The sequence below is a fragment of the Rhagoletis pomonella genome, unplaced genomic scaffold, assembly GCF_013731165.1.
Source record: "Rhagoletis pomonella isolate Grant_MI unplaced genomic scaffold, Rhpom_1.0 Rhpom_scaffold_00006, whole genome shotgun sequence".
Taxonomy (NCBI): Eukaryota; Metazoa; Arthropoda; class Insecta; order Diptera; family Tephritidae; genus Rhagoletis; species Rhagoletis pomonella.
The window spans coordinates 16,581,686-16,604,002 of record NW_023458560.1 but is presented as its reverse complement, the minus strand read 5'-3'; the positions used below and the strand labels follow the sequence as shown (position 1 = coordinate 16,604,002).

At 37.5% G+C, this 22,317-nt stretch overlaps 1 protein-coding gene across 1 annotated transcript in view; it reads left to right on the top strand.

Annotated features, from left to right (window-relative positions):
- The first annotated feature begins 15,939 nt into the window (after positions 1-15,939).
- The window catches only part of LOC118741795 (T-box protein H15-like), a 106,216-nt gene continuing 99,838 nt past the window's right edge, over positions 15,940-22,317 (top strand). Inside the window, exon 1 of the mRNA XM_036473769.1 lies at positions 15,940-16,787. Within this exon, the coding sequence (XP_036329662.1) occupies positions 16,535-16,787 (253 nt within the window). The 5' untranslated portion in view covers positions 15,940-16,534. The remainder of the gene's footprint in view (positions 16,788-22,317) is intronic.

Below are 22,317 nucleotides of genomic sequence, written 5' to 3'. Positions count from 1 at the left end.
TAATGAATTAAAAAACATTGTTAATGGAAAATTATGGAAATCTAAAATGAGTTTATTCAGCGATAAAACAGCAATTCCTTACGTTATTTATTTTGACGATTTTGAAATTAATAATCCTTTGGGTTCCCACAGAGGGACACAATCAATAGCTGCTTTTTATTACAGTTTCCCTACTTTGCCGCGGCACTACCAATCGCGACTAGAAAATATATTCCCTGCTCTTTTCTTCAGAAGTAAACATAAACAGTTTGGAAATGACGCATCATTGAAATTACTGGTAGAAAAAATTAAAAGTCTTGAAGAAGAGGGAATTGACATTAGCTTTGATAATACAACCAAAAAAATTTATTTTGTACTAGCACTAGTTGTGGGTGATAACTTAGGTTTAAATAGTATTCTCGGCTACACTAAAAGCTTTTCATCTAATTACTTTTGTCGATATTGTTTATCTAATAAAGAAGAAACTTCGTACATGGTCGAGGAAATAGAGAGCAAACTTCGGAATGAGTTAAACTATACAGAAAACCTTGCTACAGAAGATATACCAGAGAAGCGAATAAAGTTAACTGGTATATCTGAGAATTCCATTTTCAATGACATTAATTCATTTCATGTGGTAAATAATCTTACCGGGGATATTATGCATGATATTTTTGAAGGTGTTTGCCGATATGACGTTTCGAAAATATTACTCCATTTTATTGAATCCGAAAAATTGTTTACAATTGAAATTTTAAATGATCGAAAAAATCAATTTCAATACGGTGAAATTGAGTTAAGTAATAGATCTCCAGAAATTCAAATATCACATTTGAAATGTCAAAAACTTAATATGTCAGCACGAGAAATGTGGACATTTTGCCATTTTCTTCCAATAATAATTGGGGATTTAATACCACTACACAATAAACATTGGAAACTTTTTTGTACATTAATTGAAATTATAGACGAGATTTTAAAAACAGAGTTCGACGATGAGTCCCTTAATAAATTAAAGTTAAAAATTAAGAACCATCACACGATTTACGTACAACTATTTGGCCCGACGTTAAAACCGAAATTTCACTTTCTACTTCATTACGCTACAATCATAAAAAATGTAGGACCTCTTAAGCATGTATGGTGTTTTAGGTTCGGTCCAAGCATAGAGAGATTAAATCGTATACCAATTGTATTACCTCTAGAAGGAATGCACCTTTGTCAATCGCTGTTAAATGTATGATAAAGTTTTCAAATCGGTTACTTTTGAATAAAGGATTAGATAGAAACTTATTTTTCGAAAACCAATCTAAAGAAAAATTTAAAAACAGATATTACAGTAAAAAAGTAAATATAAGTTCTTTTGAATGCGAAATATTAATAAATGAAAGCTACAATTTTATAACAAAAGTGGAAATAAAAGGTACTACTTATAAAATTGGATATTTCCTGATGTCAAAATCTTTGAAATTATTTGAAATCAAAGACATTATTGTACTTGAAAACAACAAAGTAATTTTCGTATGTGTTGAACACACAATTGCAATGTTTTCAGACCATTTTCAGTCATTTCCAATTATAAGAAGTACAGACCAATTTTATCTATTGGACTTTTCTGAATTATATTATTCACCTCTTAATACAACTCTTTCCCCTAATGGAATTACGTATATTCGTCCAACGTTTTTTTGAAACTATACATGTATAAATTTTATATATATTTATATCTTTGTCTTAATTTACAATAGTAAAACACATAAAAATATGTACTTATTAAATTAAAAGTAATAAATAATAATAAATTTATTTAAAATCAATGTTTTTTTAATCACTTCTTTTTATTTTAGCAAAGTAACTATTAAAATGGTAAGTGGACAACTTTTGGAGGTAAAAAAATAGTAGTTTTACCATTTTTATAGTACAAAAACTATTTTCCATAGTAAACTAACTATTTTTCATGGTAATAAAACTATTTTCATGGTAAAGTAACTATTTTTAATGGTAAAAAAACAATATTTCGTGGTACACGAACTATTTTTCATGGTTAAAAAACAATTTTTTGTGGTACACGGACTATTTTCGTGGTACACGAACTATTTTCGATGGTAAGCTAACTATTTTTAATGGTACCCGAACTATTTTCACGAACTTTCATAATAACAATTTTTTGTCGGTTTGATTTACAATTTTTTTCGGTCACTGCAATTTTAATCGTCTTTTTCGGTTAGATTTACCTCTCTTTTTCTTTGTGTGTAGCTCATGTCTTCATCATACCGAAAACTATAAATTTAAAGAAAGATGGATTTTCTGTAGATTTTGCATAGGAAATATTTGATTTTCTTAAATTGGATCGAAGTATTACTATTAAAATGGTTGCCCAGGTTCAAAATTGTATAAATGCTAAAATACTATTAAGGTTGGGCTAGTTTAGAGTGTATTGGCAATCAGCCGTGCGATTAGCACCTCAGCAAAGCGTCCAAGTTAGTGAACAGCTTTGAGTGCATTCGTCGCGAATTCAATGCAGGACGACCTGAAGTACAATAATCACATACAGCTGCGAGAGAATGGAAAGGAAATGGAAAATATATATGTATGTATGCCTTCTGATGTCCAAAACACCACAATCAGAGCAGATAAGTGTGTCACTGGAAGTTGCGAACATTAACTGATGGCGAAAAGGTTGGACCAAAATGTTTATATTTGTTTCTACCTTGTCAAACTATCGAATGTGTAAAAATTCTTGCGCAGGCGTTTAGAATGATACGCAAGTTGACAAATAGTCAAATTTCTAGTCTTCTTAGAGGCAAAGTGTTAAATCCCACACTTTTTCCTAATGACAACAAAATTTTTTACAACAGTTTTTTTTTGCTCTCCTGAAAAGTACCCATTTTCAAATTCACTTTCGTTTTAAATTATGACAAAAATGCTATGAACTACCAGTTACTTTTGAACTCATAAATCTTTTTATGGCAGATATTTTTTCGGCTTTTCATAACAGTTATAATTGGACTTTTATTTTTCTATCCTAAAGTATAAGCCAATATATGACAGAAAATTTAATTTTCATTGAAAAAGGTCACCTTAAACCTTTTATGCGTAGAAAAACACTTACGTATGTATGTGCATACATATGTATAATAAAAGTCATATGTCTTAGTATTTTGTAGTAAATTAACTTAAAATGCTGAAAAATGGATAGGCATAAGTTGGCCCAATAACATAATAAACTTAGTAAAATTGCGTTTTTTGCATTTGACAATTATTCTCCGAAAGCAATTCCTGCCGATAAAAAAATCATGCAGTAAAAACTGTCTTATCGGCAGGAAAAAATTATGTTTTTCAAAATAAATAACCCCTTATATACACGTTTACTTATACCTAATAAAAGAATTTGGTAACCAAAGAAAGACAAATCAAAAATACCTTATGGAAAAGTGAAAATCGACCTTACAACAAAATTGGGCATACAACAATGAATTTGCCAAAGTGATGAAACTATGAATTTTCCATAGATTGTTTCTCTAACCTGAAACTCTACAGAAAATATTATCCGCCACAAAATTAGATATCTGACTTTTATTACAAATTCTTAGAGCCGTTTTCTGAGTAGCTTTCAAAATTTATCCGCCGTTCAGACACATTTTTTTAGAACAAAATTTATGTTTAAATGTCAGGTACATTTTTAAACGGTCCTTAAGGTGTATTTTTTGACGATAATTAAATTTTTTGTCTTATACTCGTATTGGCTTCTATTTTAGGACAGACAAATAAAAGTCAATGTGGTTGGCTGGTTGTGGTTGGTTGGTAGCAGCGTCGCCTGAGCACATGCAGGACCCAAATAGTGTTGATAGCAACACTTCGATATGATTTCTTTGATTTTTCCTTCTTTCATGATTTGTCGGTTTCGTCAAACCATTTGGATTTTTCGATAAATCTACTTAGGCTAGTAATGGTGCATTTGGACATCTCTTTAAGATTTTAGATGGAAAAAATCCCGAGTGTGTCATTTCTTATTCGTGCCAATGCTGGGCACTCACATAGATAATGTAGGATCATTTCCTTACTTTCCTCAAAACTACAGCTATGGCGCCGAGGGTTGTTCGGAAGGCCCATGTTCGCCAATGGGCCAATGTCCCATTGTCGTGGCTGTTAACTTGACTACATCTTTCCTCGACCTCCTTAGAAGTTCTTTGGCTTGTCATAATGCGGCCATGTGTTCCTCGCAATTTTGCAGATTTGGGGTTGTTTCAACGGGCATCAGCCACAATTTATTGTCTCTGCTTCGGATTCATCAAGAGATGATTCGGCGTTAGCCCACCCCTTCAGCCCTCTAATTTCGGTGTATGTATGTATGTTCCTGTAGCCGGGAACCCAGATGAGTGAAATGTCTGTAAACTTGGCCGGCTTAAGGCACATTTTCAGTCTCTGACTGTTTCAGACTTTGTTATAGGTGAAGCATGTACCAGAAGTACCGTTTGGCCATCTGAGAAAATTTATGATTTTCGTACTCCTACGCAGTTCTTCTCTAATGCTTTAGAGGCCTTTCCGATTCCCAGTACTTCCGCTTGGAAGATGCTACCAAAGTTCAGTAGTCGGAACGAGAGAGAGACATTCAACGTTTCGGAGAACATCCCCGCACCCACACCGCAGTCTATTTTGGACCCGTCAGTACAGATTTCAGTGAGATTCTTATCGACTATCCTGCCCCTACTCCAATACCGTCTAGAAGGAAGGAAGGATTACAAGAGTAGTATCATGTCATCATTCTGACATATCTCAAAAAACTGGTTAATGTGGTGGATGCCGATCGCTCACAGTGCCGGCTTTAGGATGAGGTGATCCGGAACGCCGCGTCGGAATGTAAAGGGTGGAGCGCGCATCCGTTTATTTCAGCCAAATACATATTTTTTGAGATGGAAAGAACAGCTAAATTCACTGTTTGAGATCATTGTAACATAAAAATGATACTCTGTAATTCTCGATTTAATATAAACATAGTGCTGCGGCGGAAATTGACACGCAGCCATTTTCCAAACCACGAACGCGACTAAAAGCATTAGCAGACGGCGGAGTTGGTGCGGATGAACTCGTTAATTCTGATTTATTTCCATAACTAACTGCAATTGGTCCGGATAAAGTCCGTCAGCTAATCCTCAAAATTAATGCGGATCAAGGGAATTTTCGATGACAACACTGACCAAAACGGCCAGCAGTTGGCTATTGTTCAAGTAAGCAAACCAAGCAAGTGAGTTTTGCATCCGCGGTAGGACCCAGGTTCGATCTCCGGTTCGGGCGATTGCCAAAAAATCTAATTTTTTTTGTTGTTTTGAATTTTATTTATATATGTACATTAGACTGAGCCTTATTTTGCAACTTTGTTCTACAAAGCAAGACTCCCCCAGAAATGTTCATTTGGAACGTTGCCTATAAGTCAGTGGAAAGTTTCATATATTTTAATGGCACTTGATGTAGTTTTGTCCCCCGATGTCAAAAATTGCTAGAATATTTTTAAACCTCCCCAAATTTAAAAGTTATTGAGGTTTTTCCCACGAAAATTACAAGTCTCTAGGTTTTGAGAAGTTAATTTTTACCCCTTTATTCTTAGATCAAAGGGGTACGAAAAAAAATGTAGTATCGAACTTTGATGCAGTTTACTTTTATTTGACACGTATACCATGGATCTACAGTATTGCCCCTAAATTTCATATCAGAACATTCCGCCATCTTGGATTTTAGTTTTTTTTTTGTTTTTTTGCGATTTGCAAGCTTATTTTGCAATTTTCGTAAAAAACGGTTGAGTACAAATTTGTAGAGAATTTAATTTCCCAAATTTTTTATATATGTATAGGTTAGGTTGAGTTAAGTGGGCGGCTCTGAAAAGAGTTCACTCGAAGGCCACAAAGGCCCATTGCGATGCCCAGGGGGGTTTCCCAATGCCTTCCCTGCATGTCTTTCAGCCATTTCGATTCTCTGGCGAATCCAAGCAGTCCCTCCAGTGGAGCTTTCCCTAAGGTATCCAGGCTCTCGAAGAAATGGTCCCCAAGAAACTTGAGGCGTTTTCTTCGGAGTGCTGGACATTCACAAAGGAAGTGCTGGACGGACTCTACCTACTCCTCATCTCTACAGATTCTACAGAAATCGTTATGCGGTGCTCCGAACCTGGCGGCCATGTGGCCAATGGTCCAGTGTCGCGTTAGTATTCCTGTGAGAAGCTTAACCTTTGGCTTTGAAAGCCTTAATAAACTCATTGTTCTTCGTTCGTCGAGCCGTGGCCAGAGCGATCGCGATACTATGCAGGTGTGCGGATTTTCCCACCTGCTGTTGGTGGCTGCCTTGGTCACTCTCTCGGCCTCCGAAATAGAAATCGCAAGGTTTCACGATCTGGATCGCTTCCCCAAGCCCCATTCCAGATCCTTTTTTAGCACATTCGTCCGTTTCCTCATTTCTTGAGACACCATTGTGTCCCGGGACCCAGTAAAGGTTGATTATGTGTTGCTGTAGAGCTTGTAGGGATCTTCGGCATTCCTTAACGCATATCGAGTTGGTCGTTTCCGACCCTAAGGCTTTGATAGCTGCTTGACTGTCCACGACAAAGGCAAGTTTAGATGGGGCTAGGTCGATCATGCTAACCAGCCTTGCCGTCATGTCGATTGCATATATCTCAGCCTGAAAAACACTGCAGTTATCCGGGAGTCTGTAAGACTCTCTCAGAGATAACTCCTGAGCGAAGACTCCAGATCCTGTTCCGACGTCCATTTTGGAGCCGTCCGTGAAAACGTGTATTTCGTCATCGCTAAGAGGAATACTAAGTTCCCAGTCACTTCTGTCTGGAAAATAGACATCAAAATTCCGATTGAAATCAGTTTCCGTGACTTGATAGTCACAGCTAATGTACTCGACCCCCACTCTCTTGAGGATTGTGGCGTGACCCGTACAAGTTGTTCGCAGCCTGTTAAACGCCCTGAGTCGTAGAGCGCTTTTAGCTGCGGTACTTTTAACGTATAGGTCTATGGGTGGAATGTCCAGGAGTGTCTCTAGCGCCGCCTGGGGCGTTGAGTAAGTCACCCCCGTTATGCATAGGCATGCCTGTCGTTGCACCTTTTGCAGATTAAGTAGATGGGTTTTGGTGTCCACCGCCTGCCACCATACCAGCGCACCATAGGTAAGAATGGGTCTAACCACCGCCGTATAAATCCAGTGTATTATCTGCGATCGCAGCCCCCAGTCTTTCCCGATCGTAGCCTTACAGGAGCAGAGCGCAATGAGCGCCTTTTTTCTCCGCTCTTCGGTATTCCTATTCCAGGAAAGCGTAGAGTCGAGAATAACTCCCAAAAACTTCGCTTCTTTTGACAATTCAAGGCTTGCTCCATTGAGGGACGGAGTTTGAAATTTGTCTACTTTATAACGCTTGGTGAACAGAACCAGTTCGGTTTTGGAGGGGTTAACCCCTAGACTGTTTCTTCCTACCCACCCCGCAAGATCGTTAATAGCAGATTATAGAATCTCGCTGACCGTGGAGAGGAATTTCCCCACGACCAAAACGACTATGTCATCCGCAGGGGAGATAACACCAAGACGACCCCCCCCCCCCTTAAGGGGGCCACGTGTGGCCATTTAACTTACTTCTGCTGTTCCCAGGGAGCCATTGGTGCTTCTGGTGCTCAACATATTGTCGATCCAGAGAGTGGTCAGTGGGTCCAGTCCTACGGCCGCCATGGAGCAGTGTATGGATGCCAAATTAACATTGTTAAAGGCGCCTTCCACGTCCAAAAAGGCTGCCAGTGCGTATTCTTTGTGAGATGTATGTATGTATGTATGTAAGCCTTTAAAAAGATAATCATTTTTTATTGTAAATAAATCGCAAAAAGTGTGAACAATTTTTAGATTGCTACGGTTTTCGCCATTTTTCAAAAAATTCAAATTTCATTTTTCAAATTTCTGTTCAAATACGTAGAATAATAACTTTTGTTCGAACATTATTTTTGTGCGACGTTTAGCTCACGGCCGGAAGCGTGCTAGACATAGCGGCGTGAAATTCATATCCACATCACGTCAACTGGTACAGTTCGTTGGCCAAAATTCTATAGGACGAATTATAAAAATTAAGGTCTTAAAATGATCGCATAAATGTCCCCCATTGAAAACACTGTGGCCCTCTGGAAAATTCAACATGGTGTCTCAAATATGGCATCTAAATTAACCGTAAAGTAGATTTTCCTCTACAACTTTTGTGCCACCAGAGAACCCAACACTAAAAGAGAAAATTCTACGTGTCAAATAGAAGTAAACTGCATAAAAAGTTCGCTACTCCAAATTCTTTTTCTTCGTACCGATTTAATTTAATTTTACTGGGATGAAATTTAACTTCTGAAATCCTATAAAATTGTAATTTTACGTGAGAAAAACTCCAACAAGCTTAAAAGTTGGCAAGGTTTAAAAATGTTATAGCCATATTTGACATCGGGGACTAAACTACATCAAGTTCCATTAAAACACATTAAATTTCTCACTTACTTATAGGACTACATCCGTTTTGTTAATACATATAGTTTTCATGGTGTTTTAACTGTTTTGGAAACATATAAAACCAGGTTTTAAAAACGGCTGTATCGCATTGTCTGAGAAAAATTAACAAACACTATAGGGAGATATGTAATATGGAGAAAAAACAAAATTTCCATAAAAACTGGGTTTTGGATACTTTCAGAACACGTTGCCTAAAGATCTTCCATTTATCAAATTAGTCAGGAAATTAACTTAAAAAAACGCATGGTCCAGAAAAATTAGTTAGCAGATTTTTCAGCAACGTTCATATGTACATACCATATGTATCTTCACCACTCAAACCTTTTTGAACAATTGAACAATTAAATAGTTATCAAAGATGTTGAGAACATTTTCAAGTAATGCTCGCAAAATTTATATGTACCCAGTAGAACTTGTGAGCATCGTACGATTGCTCGGTGAGTACTCCCTGGGGAGTATACGAATACTCCCCATTGTTCCCTATGCTTCTGTGAATAAGCATGTAATTTTGTATACTCCCTTTAACATTATATGTCCTAGGAAGGGGAGTAATCCCTCTTACCTCCTAAACGAGCAATCGGGGAGCAGACACAGAAATATCATCCCACAAACCTCCAAAAGGAGCAATACGGGAGTACTCCCATAAAAACCTCCCCTATACCTCCCAAAAAGACAACAAGGGAGTGCACATAGAAAAACATCCTATATTCCTCCCGAACGAGCAAAAGGTGAGTACTTCCATGCGAGGCATCCCGAAAGCCTCCTGTACATGGGCGTAGCCATGTATATATATAAAATAGTACCGTGAAATGCCAGCTTAATAGGGTCGAGCCCCCCCCCTAAATTTCATTCTGGCTACGCCGATGCTCCTGTACGAGTAATAAAAGAGCTTTTCATTACCCCACACAATAGCTAGAAGATTTTGCTATTTACGCAATCCATTTATTTAATTTTTTAAACACATGTTTGTATACAATATTATTATTATTAACTGATTCTCTTCCAGTTGGAAAAATTTTTCGGCTTAATAGAAGCAACAACAACAAACCTGCACCAATTATTGTAAAACTGGGAAATTCAGGTGATCGCTCTTCACTTTTCCGTGCTGTAGCTCGTTTCTGCAAAAGCAAGAGAAGACCGCTTACTCTCCGGGACATTGGACACGATGCAGAGGGTAAAATATTTATGCATGAGTGTTTGACAAAACAAAATCGTGAACTCATGAAGTTTGCTTATGAGCTGAAAAACCAAAAGCGACTCTTGAATGTGTTCTCCAAACGTGGGCAAGTCCACGTAAGATGTCACCCAAAAGACCAGGCAACTGTTGTAAAATCCAAAGATGATGTTAGCAGAATTGCAGCGCAAAACAACTACTTGCAAAAAACACATAATGATTCACACTTTAGTTATTAAGTTCATTAAGTTTTCTTTTATTTTCCATAATTTCTCATCTCTTACTCATTTTGTTTTATTTTCGCCTGCACCCAACAGATCTCTTAGTTATACCTTCCCCGCAAGTTTGCTTTCGCTCGCTTCTAAAATGCTTTTATGGATTGTGCAAAATAATGTACAATAAAGTTTTAAGTCAGGGAGGCATCAAAGACAACACATTTAATATGGTCAGAATACTAAGCAAACAAAAGAAAGGTCTGAAAATATGTCATATCAACGCACAAAGCTTAGTTAAAAAAATTGACGAATTCAGATACATTTTTGAACTTTCCGATGTTGATGTGGTGTGTGTTTCCGAGACCTGGTTCTCAGCTTGCCATAGCGATGACTTCTTCAGTGTCAGTGGGTATAAATTACTTCGGCACGACAGGAATGGTCATGGTGGTGGCGTTGCTCTTTACATAAAAAATGGGCAGTCATATAAATTAAATAGTGTTTCTCCAATTACCAACGCCATTGAATATATCTTTGTGGAGATCGTAACAAACTCGGACAAGATTCTTATAGGCTGTGTCTATAGGCCAAATAAAACAATAGACTACTCACCTTTCATTGAGTTTCTGGAAGACCTAACAGTATCGCACAGAAATATAGTCATATCTGGAGACTTTAATTGTGACTTACTTCGCAATAATACTTTTACACTAGATATGCAAAACCTTGGCCTTTTCGCCGTAAACACACTGAACCCTACACATTTTACCCAAACAAACAGTACGCTCCTCGATATATTCCTTGTTAATGATTTGTCTAACGTCCTCTTCTATGATCAATTATCTGCGCCTAGTTTTTCAAAACACGACTTAATTTTCCTTATTTATGATTTCGACGTAAGAAATCTTAGGCGAAACTCGTATTCATATCGTGACTTTAATCGGATCTGTTATAATCAACTTGAGAGGTCGGTCGACGCCATTGATTGGGGTTTAGTACGCGATTTGACATCGACTGATGATCAAGTAAACTTTCTACAATGCCAAATTAACACACTTTTTAACAGATATGTCCCACTTGTTCAAAGGTCGCAAACACACACGAACCGTCCCTGGTTTAATCAAGATATTAAAAGACTTATAAATCAGCGTAACTCAGCATATAACAAATGGAAGCTCTTTAAAACAGATGCCTTCTTCACCGATTACCAAATACTGAAGAGGGAGGCCATTAGGGCCATACGAATACAAAAGAGAAAATATTATGAACACAGATTCAGTGTAGCAGTCGGTTCCAACCAAACGTGGAAACAGATTCGAGAGATAGGTATAGGCAAAAAAGTAAATACGGCAACCGTTGATGTTGATGTTAATGTGCTTAATCAAAAATTTACTAAGCCAAGCAAAAGAAATATCAGCTACGATGACTATAGTTCCCGCCCTCATAACAAGTTAAAACAATTCAATTTTGTCTGTGTTGATGATTGCGACGTAGTTCAGTCAATACTTGCCATTAAATCTAATGCTGTAGGGCTGGATGGTATTCACCCCAAGTTCCTTAAATGTATTCTGCCAAAAATTTTGCCGCATCTAACCTACACACTGAATGTAATCCTAACCAAATCGGAGTTTCCTAGCTGCTGGAAGAAGGCCAAAATAATTCCGATCCGTAAGCCAAATGGCGAGTATAGACCGATAGCCATCCTACCGTTTCTATCCAAGGTGCTGGAGCACCTGATGTATAAGCAAATACATTATTTTTTAAAAAAACATTCTTTAGTGAGCGAATACCAGTCTGGTTTCAGGGAAAATCGAGGTTGTATCACGGCACTACTGAATGTCACCGACGATATTAGGCAAAAACTGGATGAGAACTACGTGACCTTTCTCACCCTTCTGGATCACTCTAAAGCATTTGATACCGTGGACCATCGCTTATTGTGCTTAAAACTTGCAAATCTTTTCAACTTCTCGACCTCAGCGTCAAACTTAATACACTCGTATATGTCTCATAGGTCGCAAGCAGTATGCGCGGGTAATTCTTTATCTTGCCTGGCTCCTGTAGTGCAATGTGTACCGCAAGGTTCCGTTCTTGGTCCTTTATTATTTATTTTATACATAAACGATCTACCTAAAGTACTTGAGCATTGTAGGATTCATGTGTATGCTGATGACGTGCAGCTGTACCTCAGCTGTCCACCTGACGCCATTAATACTTGCATCAGAAATCTTAATTATGATTTAGACCATGTCAATGGTTGGGCTTCTAAGAATGGACTGGTCATAAACCCCAGCAAATCACAATGCATTGTTATACATAAGAAAAACTTTCGGCTCGACAGCTTTGACAATGTTACGCTGAATAACTCTACAATACGGTACGTTGACTCCGCCAAAAACCTTGGTATAATTTTCAACAGGACTCTAACCTGGAACAACCACATCTATGGAGCGATCGGGAAAGTTTATGGTATGCTGCGGTCCTTATGGGCCACTCAATATTTTACCCCAATTAAAATCCGCCTACTTCTTGTTAAAAGTTACCTGATACCGACACTCTTATATGGTTCAGAATTGTTTGCTAAGTGTGATAGTGTATGCAATAAGAAGCTTAATTTACTGTATAACAATATTTCCCGGTATATATATGGCATTAGAAAGCGTGATCATATTTCGAATTTTGCCACAAAGATTTGTTCAATCTCGTTTAATGATCTATTGAAGGTGAGGTGTCTCGTAATGCTGCATAAAATTCTAGTCACGAATGAACCGCAGTATCTAAAGTGCCGATTACACTATATCCGGTCAACTAGATCTTCACAGCTGTTACACTCGAAATACAACACCTCAATATCCGAGCGGCAATTCTTTGTCCACGCTATTCGTCTTTGGAATGGCCTCCCATCCGCATTGAGACTTATCAAAAGCACTGTGCATTTTAAAAGCGAGCTCTACAAATTTTATGCCTAATGAAATATAGATATGTATAACAAATCGTTCCTTCTGCTGTTTTTCCTTATTACTCTATTCTTTCTATCTCTCGTTTTCCTATCTAAAATAAAGGTAGATATAAGATGCAAATATTTTCACTAGATTTAAATTGCTTTTTATGTAATTCTAATTGTGTCAGCGCTGAAATATAGCCAACGGCTGTTGCGTTGAAGCTTAAAATAAATAAATAAATAAATAAATAAATACCTATAAGTACGAGATCAGACAAAACATAAATAATACTTGTTACTTGTACATTATTGATTAATTTTGGAATCGCTGTTGCGAACAAATGCATTAAAAGTAAACCAGAATAATAATAAAACGGCAAGATAACTACATGCTGTCCTGGTTGTCAGGGATGCTTGGGTGTTCAAGAGTTCACGCAAATAGGGAGAGGGTATAAAACTTTCTTGTTTTAATGTGTAGGTGACTTTGCCCAGTAAAAGATCTGGACCGGCGTGATATGAACGTTAAAACCACGGAGTCATGCGTAAGTGCTGATACTCCTAATAATTTGCCAAATCTGAAAAGTATTTAGCGGTATATAATACAATATTTAATAAATTTAAACAAAAGTTGCAATACATACCGACGGACCTTCATTTAAATGTGTGCTATCGACATTAAATTATTGCATCCTCCTTATATTGTTTCTATATGAAATATTTTCAGTAGTTTTCCTTATGATAAATTTTTCCAATAACACAAAAATTCTTTTGAACGAGGTGCCTATAGCTCCCCCATAAATCAAAAGGAATACTCCTGGATTGCTCTCTTAGGAGAAATCGCTTTTTGCTCGTAAGCGAGTAATAACGGAGTACAAAACCGACATATCTCAGCTATAGCCCCGAAATCATTCCTCAGCGAGTTTGGCTCCTAAACGAGTAATAACGGAGTACAAAGCCGACAAAAATAGTTTATTGCTCCAAAATCATGCCTCCTGGAGTATTCGTTTCTTGCTCGCTTAGGAGATCTCCTATTTGACTCCTAAGCGAGTCATAATGGAGTTCAAAACCGACAATACTGTCCTATTGATCCGAAATCCGGTCAAAGGGAGTACTCTTTTATTCCTCACATTGGGAGATCTCCCTTCCAGTTCTAGTGGGTATGTACATGTACGTATGTATGTATGTCTGTGTGTACATATTTACTTACATATATACATATGTACGTATGAACATGGCTACAACAACAACAGAAAAGGAGTTAACAACGCAATTTCAACAGTTCAGCGCTAAAGTCAACGCTTACCGACAACAATGACGGCAACGCAAACACAATATCCCACGCACACGCGTACCTCGGAACTTGTAGCAACTCAGCGACATCAACGCCAGAGGCACATCATTAATAAAGAAAAAAACAACAACAACACTCAACAATGCACAGCGAAAGGACAATGGCGTTGCATTCGTTATGGAGTGAAACTCTGAAGCAGACATGCAACCAATTACACTCAACATACGCGGTAAAGAGGCAACAAAAACAGCAATAACTTTGCATATAAGCAATAAATAGGAACGTGTTGGAAATTAAATGAAACATAAGCAACTCAATTTGACGAGAAAGGGCGACATTTGAGTAAAATTAAGTTGTAAAAAATTGAGCGTCGAAAGCTGTTTTGAAAACACAGCAAAAGCAGGAGCGAAGTGATAAGCAACAATGTTTAAAAACCGCAACGAAAGCGTTTGCACTTCATAAAAGCAATGAAAGTCAGAAAAACATACAGGAGAAAAAACACTTCAAAAGAGTCTCAGATTCACTAGACTCACGCCACTCGCATGCTCGCGCTGCAAAAGTAGGTACATATCAGCTTAAAGCCCAACAAACCAGTCTGTGAGCTAAAATATAATAATAAGCTGATACTATGTATGGCTGTAGGTATGTGTGCACATAAACTGCACAGCGAACGAATGAGAAGCAAACATTCCGCACGCAACGCGCCGACATTTTTAATTGTGAATGAATTATGACGTACGGCCGAGCAATCACCACCCGACGTAACCATCACACCAACCCACTATGAAAATTATGCGCCATTACTGCGTGCAACTGTAGCAACAACTCATCGCTCACTTCGGTGAACTCAAGAGAGAGCACACAAATAACGTTTAACATTGCCGCAATGTTGCTAGCTTTTCCACGACAAATGCTTTATGTTTGTTGTTATTCTTCCCTTTGAGGCACAGCCCACTCACGCGCCAACAACACTTGTTTGCCCCTTATAGAGCTGCGGCGCTCTCAAACGACTTACATTGGGCTGCGGTTGGAGGATGTGAGGCAAATAGACAATCGAAAAAACAACCGCATTTGCAACACCAACAACAAATTCACACAAACGGCCGGCTCTCAAGTCGTGCAAGTTAGCTATAGAACGCTCTCGCTCTGACTTGCTGATAGCTGCGTGCGCACTACTTTCCTTGCGTACAACTTTTCTCGATTGCTCTTAACTTTGTTGGCTGCCGAATGCGCTCTGCCTTCCAGTAACAACAGCGGTAATTATCCAACCACAAAATTCAAATTGGATTTTTTCCAATTGCAGAGCGGCTGTAAAGCGCTCTCTCGTATACCCTCGCTAACTGTTGTTGCCAGCCATAGTTGCAGCAGTCGCACTGCTCGTACCAACAGCTTGCCGCGATATACGACGCCTTCTGCGCTCTTCCAACCAACCAGCCCGTTGTTGTTGCAAAGAGGGAAGAGTTGTTGTTGGTGCCGCCGCGAACAAGGCTAACACGGCGCTGCGCACATACTTCCTTCCTCTTCCTACTTACGATTTTTCACAAACCACTTTTTGCCTCCATTGCTGTTTTTTCGATCGCTCTTATTAACGCTGCCACTTAGCCATTGACTGGTTTTTTTTGTTGTATTTTTTTTGACATTTTTACACTAGAGTATAAGCGTGTGTGCGCTTAACTTTGTGCATGCGTGTGTGTGGTTTTCTCAACCTACCAGATACACTGCTCAAACTAGTTTCCACAACGTCTGCCACCGTTCGCCGCAGCAAACAACACCAACAACGCTGTGCTTTAGCTGTCTGCCTGTCTGACTGCTGTTGGCAAGTTGTGCACCTTTCCTTGCCGCAGCAAGCAGTCAGTTCGTCGTCGTTTGCCTTTCGTTGTGCACATGCCCGTTTTCGTCGCTCGCCATTTGTATGTCGTGTATTCGCCGTCGCCTTTAACAAAGCGGTTTTCTCACATTCGTGTTTGGTAGCAGGAAAATTGTGTACTTAACGGCAAATAGTTGTGAAAGAAACCAACTGAAGAGTAGTAGTCGAACGCGTTTTCAAGAAGCGTGCACCCAGGGACGAAGATAATATGTTAAACACAACAATAAAAACAAACACAACAGTGGCAAGACAGTTCAAAAATAACTAAACTAAATTAACAAAAATTCAAAGCAAAAAATAAATAAATAAATAACGAAGTGCAACAACAAAATACATATAGTTTTAAATTCCACCACATAAAGTCGTCTTAATACATTTTTACTAAATAAAAATATGTGCCGATGCTTAGAGAAACAAGTGCTGCATTAGTGTTATTTTAAATATCGGAAAAGAAAACAGAAAAAACTCCCTTTTCGGCAGTCGCTTATAGCGTTAAATAGCCAAAATTAATTTTTCTCACCCATCATACGCCCAGGCTGCCAAAATGCTTGTTGGCTCACATCCGTATCTGTGCAATGGCGTACTGCCGTCTACGGTGCCCAATGCGGCTGCTGCTGCTGCCGCCGCCGCCGCTGCGGCTGCCGCGGCTGTTGCAAATTCGAATGGCAACAATCCAAATCAGACTCAAACAATGGCGGGTAGTAAAAATGCCGCCGGCTCAGCGACAGATTTCTCAATAGCTGCGATAATGGCCAGGGAAGATGCCTCCAGCCGGGAGTCCTCCATACGCAGTGCAAGTAAGTAAATGTGTGATTAAAATGTAGATAAATGTATTTAAGTGGAAAGATAGAAGGAAAAGGAATATGGGAAGCCTACGTACATACTTGACTACACACATATGTAAGACCTTATATATCTGTGGCAATTAGCATTACGATTTTTAGACGAGTGTTTGTCGTTTTATGATAATCGAATATCCAATTGTTGATCAGATTTGTAAAAATCTTCGTGGTATCTTCCTGGTCAGATCAACGTGAGTACTTTCAAATGTAGAACACAATGCCTTTGGCGCCTTAGTTGGCTTAAGCGGCTATTGCATGGGTCCGCAGATATGCAGACAATTTCAACAGAAGTTATTGTTTCATTTATTTGCAAAATTACTATAACTTATTTCTTTAGCTTGCTTTTAAAAAAGCGAAAAGGTTTTCAATGCGTTAAGTTGGAAACTAATGTGGCTTAGATGAAAATTAAAGCTTTAAAAATCTCATCAATTTGTAGAGTAGATATTCAAAATAAGCCAGGCGTACATAAGTTTTGAATCAAGGCGAATCTATACAAGGAGGTATTACCGGAGCCGCTCAATTCACCTTACCTTTTGTCAAAATGATGTACTTGTTGTAATTTTTGTTTTGGTTCTGCCAACACCACCTTGTGTACATTCGACTTGCTTTGAATTTTTTCTTTTCTGAAAAGTTAAATGAAACGTTAATTTTTATACGAGTACCTCGCCCCAGAGATATTAGTTCTGAATTTATATATGAGAAAATACCGACGGCTTTTTATTTTGAACCTACCTTTATTTTGAAATACTAGTTCAAAATATAGATCTCAGTTTGTAATAATTCGCATAGAGGCGAACCAGTGCGGTATCAATGTACATACATTCAATTTCGGCCAGAAATCTTCGAAGCTCCTGAAGAGATAACAACGAATATAAACGACAAATCAGCAACAAACAAACAAACTACCCAGTTCCTGGCTGCTATTTCTACTTTGGAATTTTAAATATCTTGCAAAATAGTGAAGTCGTTTTTCCTTTGAGTAAGCAATCGCAATCAGAAATTCAAGATTTTTCCTGGGCTCTGAAATTTGTTGAAGATTTTATTCAGGAATTTCAAGAGATGCGACAAGATGCAGCAAGACATTTGCACAGAGTACGACATCGATATGAAGAAACTATGCCAAATAAATAAATATAAAGACGATGCCGGGAGCAATGGTGATTACTATAGAATTGAACTCTGAGTTCCATTCATCCATACGAATAATACTCATCTTCGGAATCCTTTTATGAAAAAATTTGTTTTGGAAAACTTTGATGTTTGGTTCTCCTAAAATTAGTACAACTCCGATAAGCGCAATAAACTTTATGAACCTTATGAAAGTGATCAGAATTATTCCGAAAATAAGCTTGAATTGTGTGTTGAAATGTGGACAAGAGGAGCGGTTGGTCAGAATTTTTGATGCACTTAACGTAAGCGTAATTTCGACATTCAACTACAATATATTTGAGCGATATTTCTTATTTATTTGGATTTTTTTAGATGATCAATCAAAATGATAATAATACGAATACCCCAGCCGTAAATCCGCCACTGAGCTGAACATTGTTAAAGGCCGAATTTGCAGTGCGTAGTTAACTTCGAATCGGAAGTTAACTACAGATTTTTGTACTGAAAATTCTGAGTTAACTACGCACTGTGAATTTGGCCCTAAGGGTCTTATATACATACCTTTTTTATGCAGCGGCTGTCTTTGTTAATTTTTCTAATCGCAGTCGCGCCTCGTCAGGCAATGGCAGACCTTCGGGTGTATTAATATCATGAAAGAAACGTCTTACGTGTAATTTTTCGCAGGCATGGAAGATTGTTTTAATTTAACTAATTAGATGTAAAATCAGCACTTAGAAGCAAAGCAAGATTGTATGTCTACACTTTAATAATTTGTGAAGTCCTCCTGATAGAATTACAAGGAGAGCCCATCTGAGCTCAAAATTCATAATTTGCGATCATGGCAAAACTCATACGGCCATGCAAAAGGGAGTTGAACTCAACTTTGAGCTTCGCCCAAAACAAGGCAATGACTCAGACAAGGCGGTTCAATTTCGTGCCACTTCGTCAACGTGGTATCTGTAAGCCTGTATATATAGCAAGAGAACGAAGTGCTAAAGTTATTTTTTGTTTTGTTTTAGGAAAAGACATCGAAATCCAAACTCTAAAATCGTTAGGGAAGCGCAATAATCCAAATTAAAACTCGTACCATCTAAGTAACGAATCTCTACAGTCCGATATTTCGTAGAGAGGCAGATTTAAGTACTCCTACCTATCGGCATCGTTAACCTTAAGACCCAACATCGCAGTGAGTCTTTTCTCAGCATGGGCTCATACCGACAAACTAGTGCCCTATAAATACCAATACAAAAAATTTATTTGGCGACAATCTAATTGTAATTGTGCATTTGAATCGGTTAATTACCAAAAAGTATATGTCAGCATTTATTCGATATGGCAATTTGGATGCAGTTCGGTTCATTTAAACGAGTGCATCGACATTTCATTTATTATAAATATACAATTAGTACAAAAAAAACCCAGTGAAGATATTTTTTCATTCGAAACTACGGCATTCATTTTTGGACGAACTGCTTTTCGTATATGTTTGTAGAGGTTTTTTGATTACTTGGCAATAGAAAAATCGAATACTTACTAACCACAGTGACACACTAAGGGTGGTCCAATATTAGTTCAGCTTAGTTAGTAGTAGTCCAATGATTGGATTGGATAAAAAAGAAACTAACAGTACTCCTAAATTTGTATACGACCCAAAACGCGGACTGTAACATTACGTTTTAGCTCAAGCTGCTTTTCAAAAACGCTGAAACTGGCTAGAATACAAATTTCTGATACTTTTTTTCTTGCATCTGAAAGCATAACGTCGTTTAAAGTACAAAACCGCGTAACTAACATTCGCGCCAAAAAAGATATTTGCTCACCGGAAGCTCCTGGCACCAAGCCCTTCTCCATTCATTCTAAAATATCGATACTTAGACATAAGGAAAAGAGATAATTAGGGAAAAAATAGAGAACCGTTTTGCAATAAGACAAATTTTACTCTCTTCTATAATATTTTGGCAACCTCTCTTAAGAGGTTTAGAATTTTCTTGATACGCGGTTTTGTACTATAAACGACGATAAGTATGTGGCATTATTTAATATATGCTTAAAATATATTGTATATCTTCTTCTTAGCTTAAGGATGAAACTCAAGAACTTCATATTAATTGGACTGATAAAATCAATTTTGAGGCCAATATTTGCAAAAAATACCACTTTTGTTTGCTCTATGTCATTTAGTACTATACTTACTCTTCAAAATGCGCTTTCGAGTGGTGCTTTACGATTTTCCCTTCAGAAACTATGGCCATCGGAAGATGGCGTAATGAGTTAAAAAGCATATGCTTGGTATGGCGATGTTATATTCGAAGACACGGCAGTTAAAGTGGCCGTAACTCTTGAACGAAAAATCTTACAGAGTGTATTTTAAAGAATAACAAGTAAAGAAGTATAAGTTCTGGCGAAACGGAATTTTATAAATCAGCAAATATCAGCAGGTATCAAATATCGTCGTTTCTACTTTCTCTCTACTACCTTTGCATGATAAGCTGGGGTGTTTTTCTCGATTTCAAACGTGCTGACTTAATGAAATCATTGAACCAAGTTTGCTAGAAATCGATAAAGGGGTTACCGAGATAGACCTTTGTAGTCACAAAGTGGGCGGTGCCACGCCCAATTCCTAAAAGTCTATAACAGACTTATTTATTGTTAAGAGTCTGTTGTAAGTGCTAACTTGGAGCACATTAGTGTCCTCAGTTTTTGAAATATCGATGTTTTCGTATTTTTGAAATTTACCGTTATAAGGGAAGGGGCGAGTAATTTTAGTCCGATTAGAATAATTTTCAACAAATTGCTTTTCCGTACCAAGGTTATAAGATGCGCCAATTTTGGTTGAATTTGATGAATTGGCTACCGCCCCATGCCCATTATCCAAAAATGTATAATAGTCAAATATCCTGCTAGGTAATTATTGCAATCGTCGGTTTTGAGTGAAACAGCTTTAATAATTACAGATTTATCGTAGTTTTCGTGTTTCTGTAAATTACCGTTATATGAGGGGTGGGCGTGGTTATTGCCCGATTTAAAAGATATTCAACAGATTTCTTAGTTGGACTCTAAGCAAGGTTCGGACCGAGTTTGGTAGGGATTGGTGAAGCGGCTACTGAGATACAGCATTTCATCATAAGTGGGCGGGGTTACGCCCATTTTCTAAAAATTTAATTACAATATTATTTTTCACCATAATTCCACATTGCATACTAATTTTCAACAATTTAGATTTAATATTTACTGAAATATCGTAGTTTTTGCCATTTTCGAAAATGCCGTTGTATGGGTAGTGGGCGTGATTACAGCCCGATTTTGCCCATTTTCAATACCAATCTACCTTGGGTAAAGGGCGATCTAAGTATTAAATTTCGTTGAGATATCTCAGTTTTTGCTCGAGTTATCGTGTACACGGACGGACGGACAGACAGACAAGGTTTAATCGACTTCTCTTTTCATTCTGATCATTTATGTATACATTTGTCTATATCTATCTCGATTCGTTTTGGCTGTTACAAACAACCGTTATGTGAAAAAAGTTATAATACCCTTGTGTACATGTGCGCACGGGTATAAAAATAGTACTAGAAAAGTAGGCGAAATAATTCCAATATATTTTTATTATTTAATCGGAAAATCTTCTTCGCCTTTTAGCTTCTTATTTCATTTGATTTGGGCTCGTTCATATTTGAATTAATATAATTATCCGGTTTTTTTATTTTTCCGCGTAATTCTTTTTTCCTGTGCCTATATAAGTTAAAAAGAAGAACATACATTTTAATTATGGGACAATAATACGTTGAATAGCATACAATGCTGCTTTCAAATGAGCCCTATCTCTAACTCTCTCTAAATAATTAAAAAAAAACCTACCTGAAAATTCAATTAGTAAAAAAGACCGTTACGTTAGAAATAGTTTTCCACCGAAAACACTTGGAAAGTTACGAGTATAAGAAAATTTAATTTTATTGTAAAAGAAGGCCGAATTTGCTCGAATTTGCCCATTTTTTAGCCTGATGGATTCCGCGCCAAAAAACTTTTTGATATTTTGGAATCTTACATTACATTAATAAAATATTTTCATTTAGAAAGTAAATCACTAATTTTTTTGTCGAATATGTACTCTTTTATAACTGCAAAGTAATACAAGGCAAGCGAAGAGAGGCAAGTATAATGAAAAAAGTGGTGGTCATCAAATATAAACTACCTTTTAGTTTCATATTGTGCTTTTTTAATTTTCATTAATTAAAAGCTGTCCCAGGATTAAGTGAATTTTAATGTTTGAGAGAAGGAGATTCGTGTTAATATTTATGTTGTCCGATACCTTGGAATATGTATGAGTTAGATATAATCAAAAATCTGCGAAATCTGAGAAAAAAATTTTTTA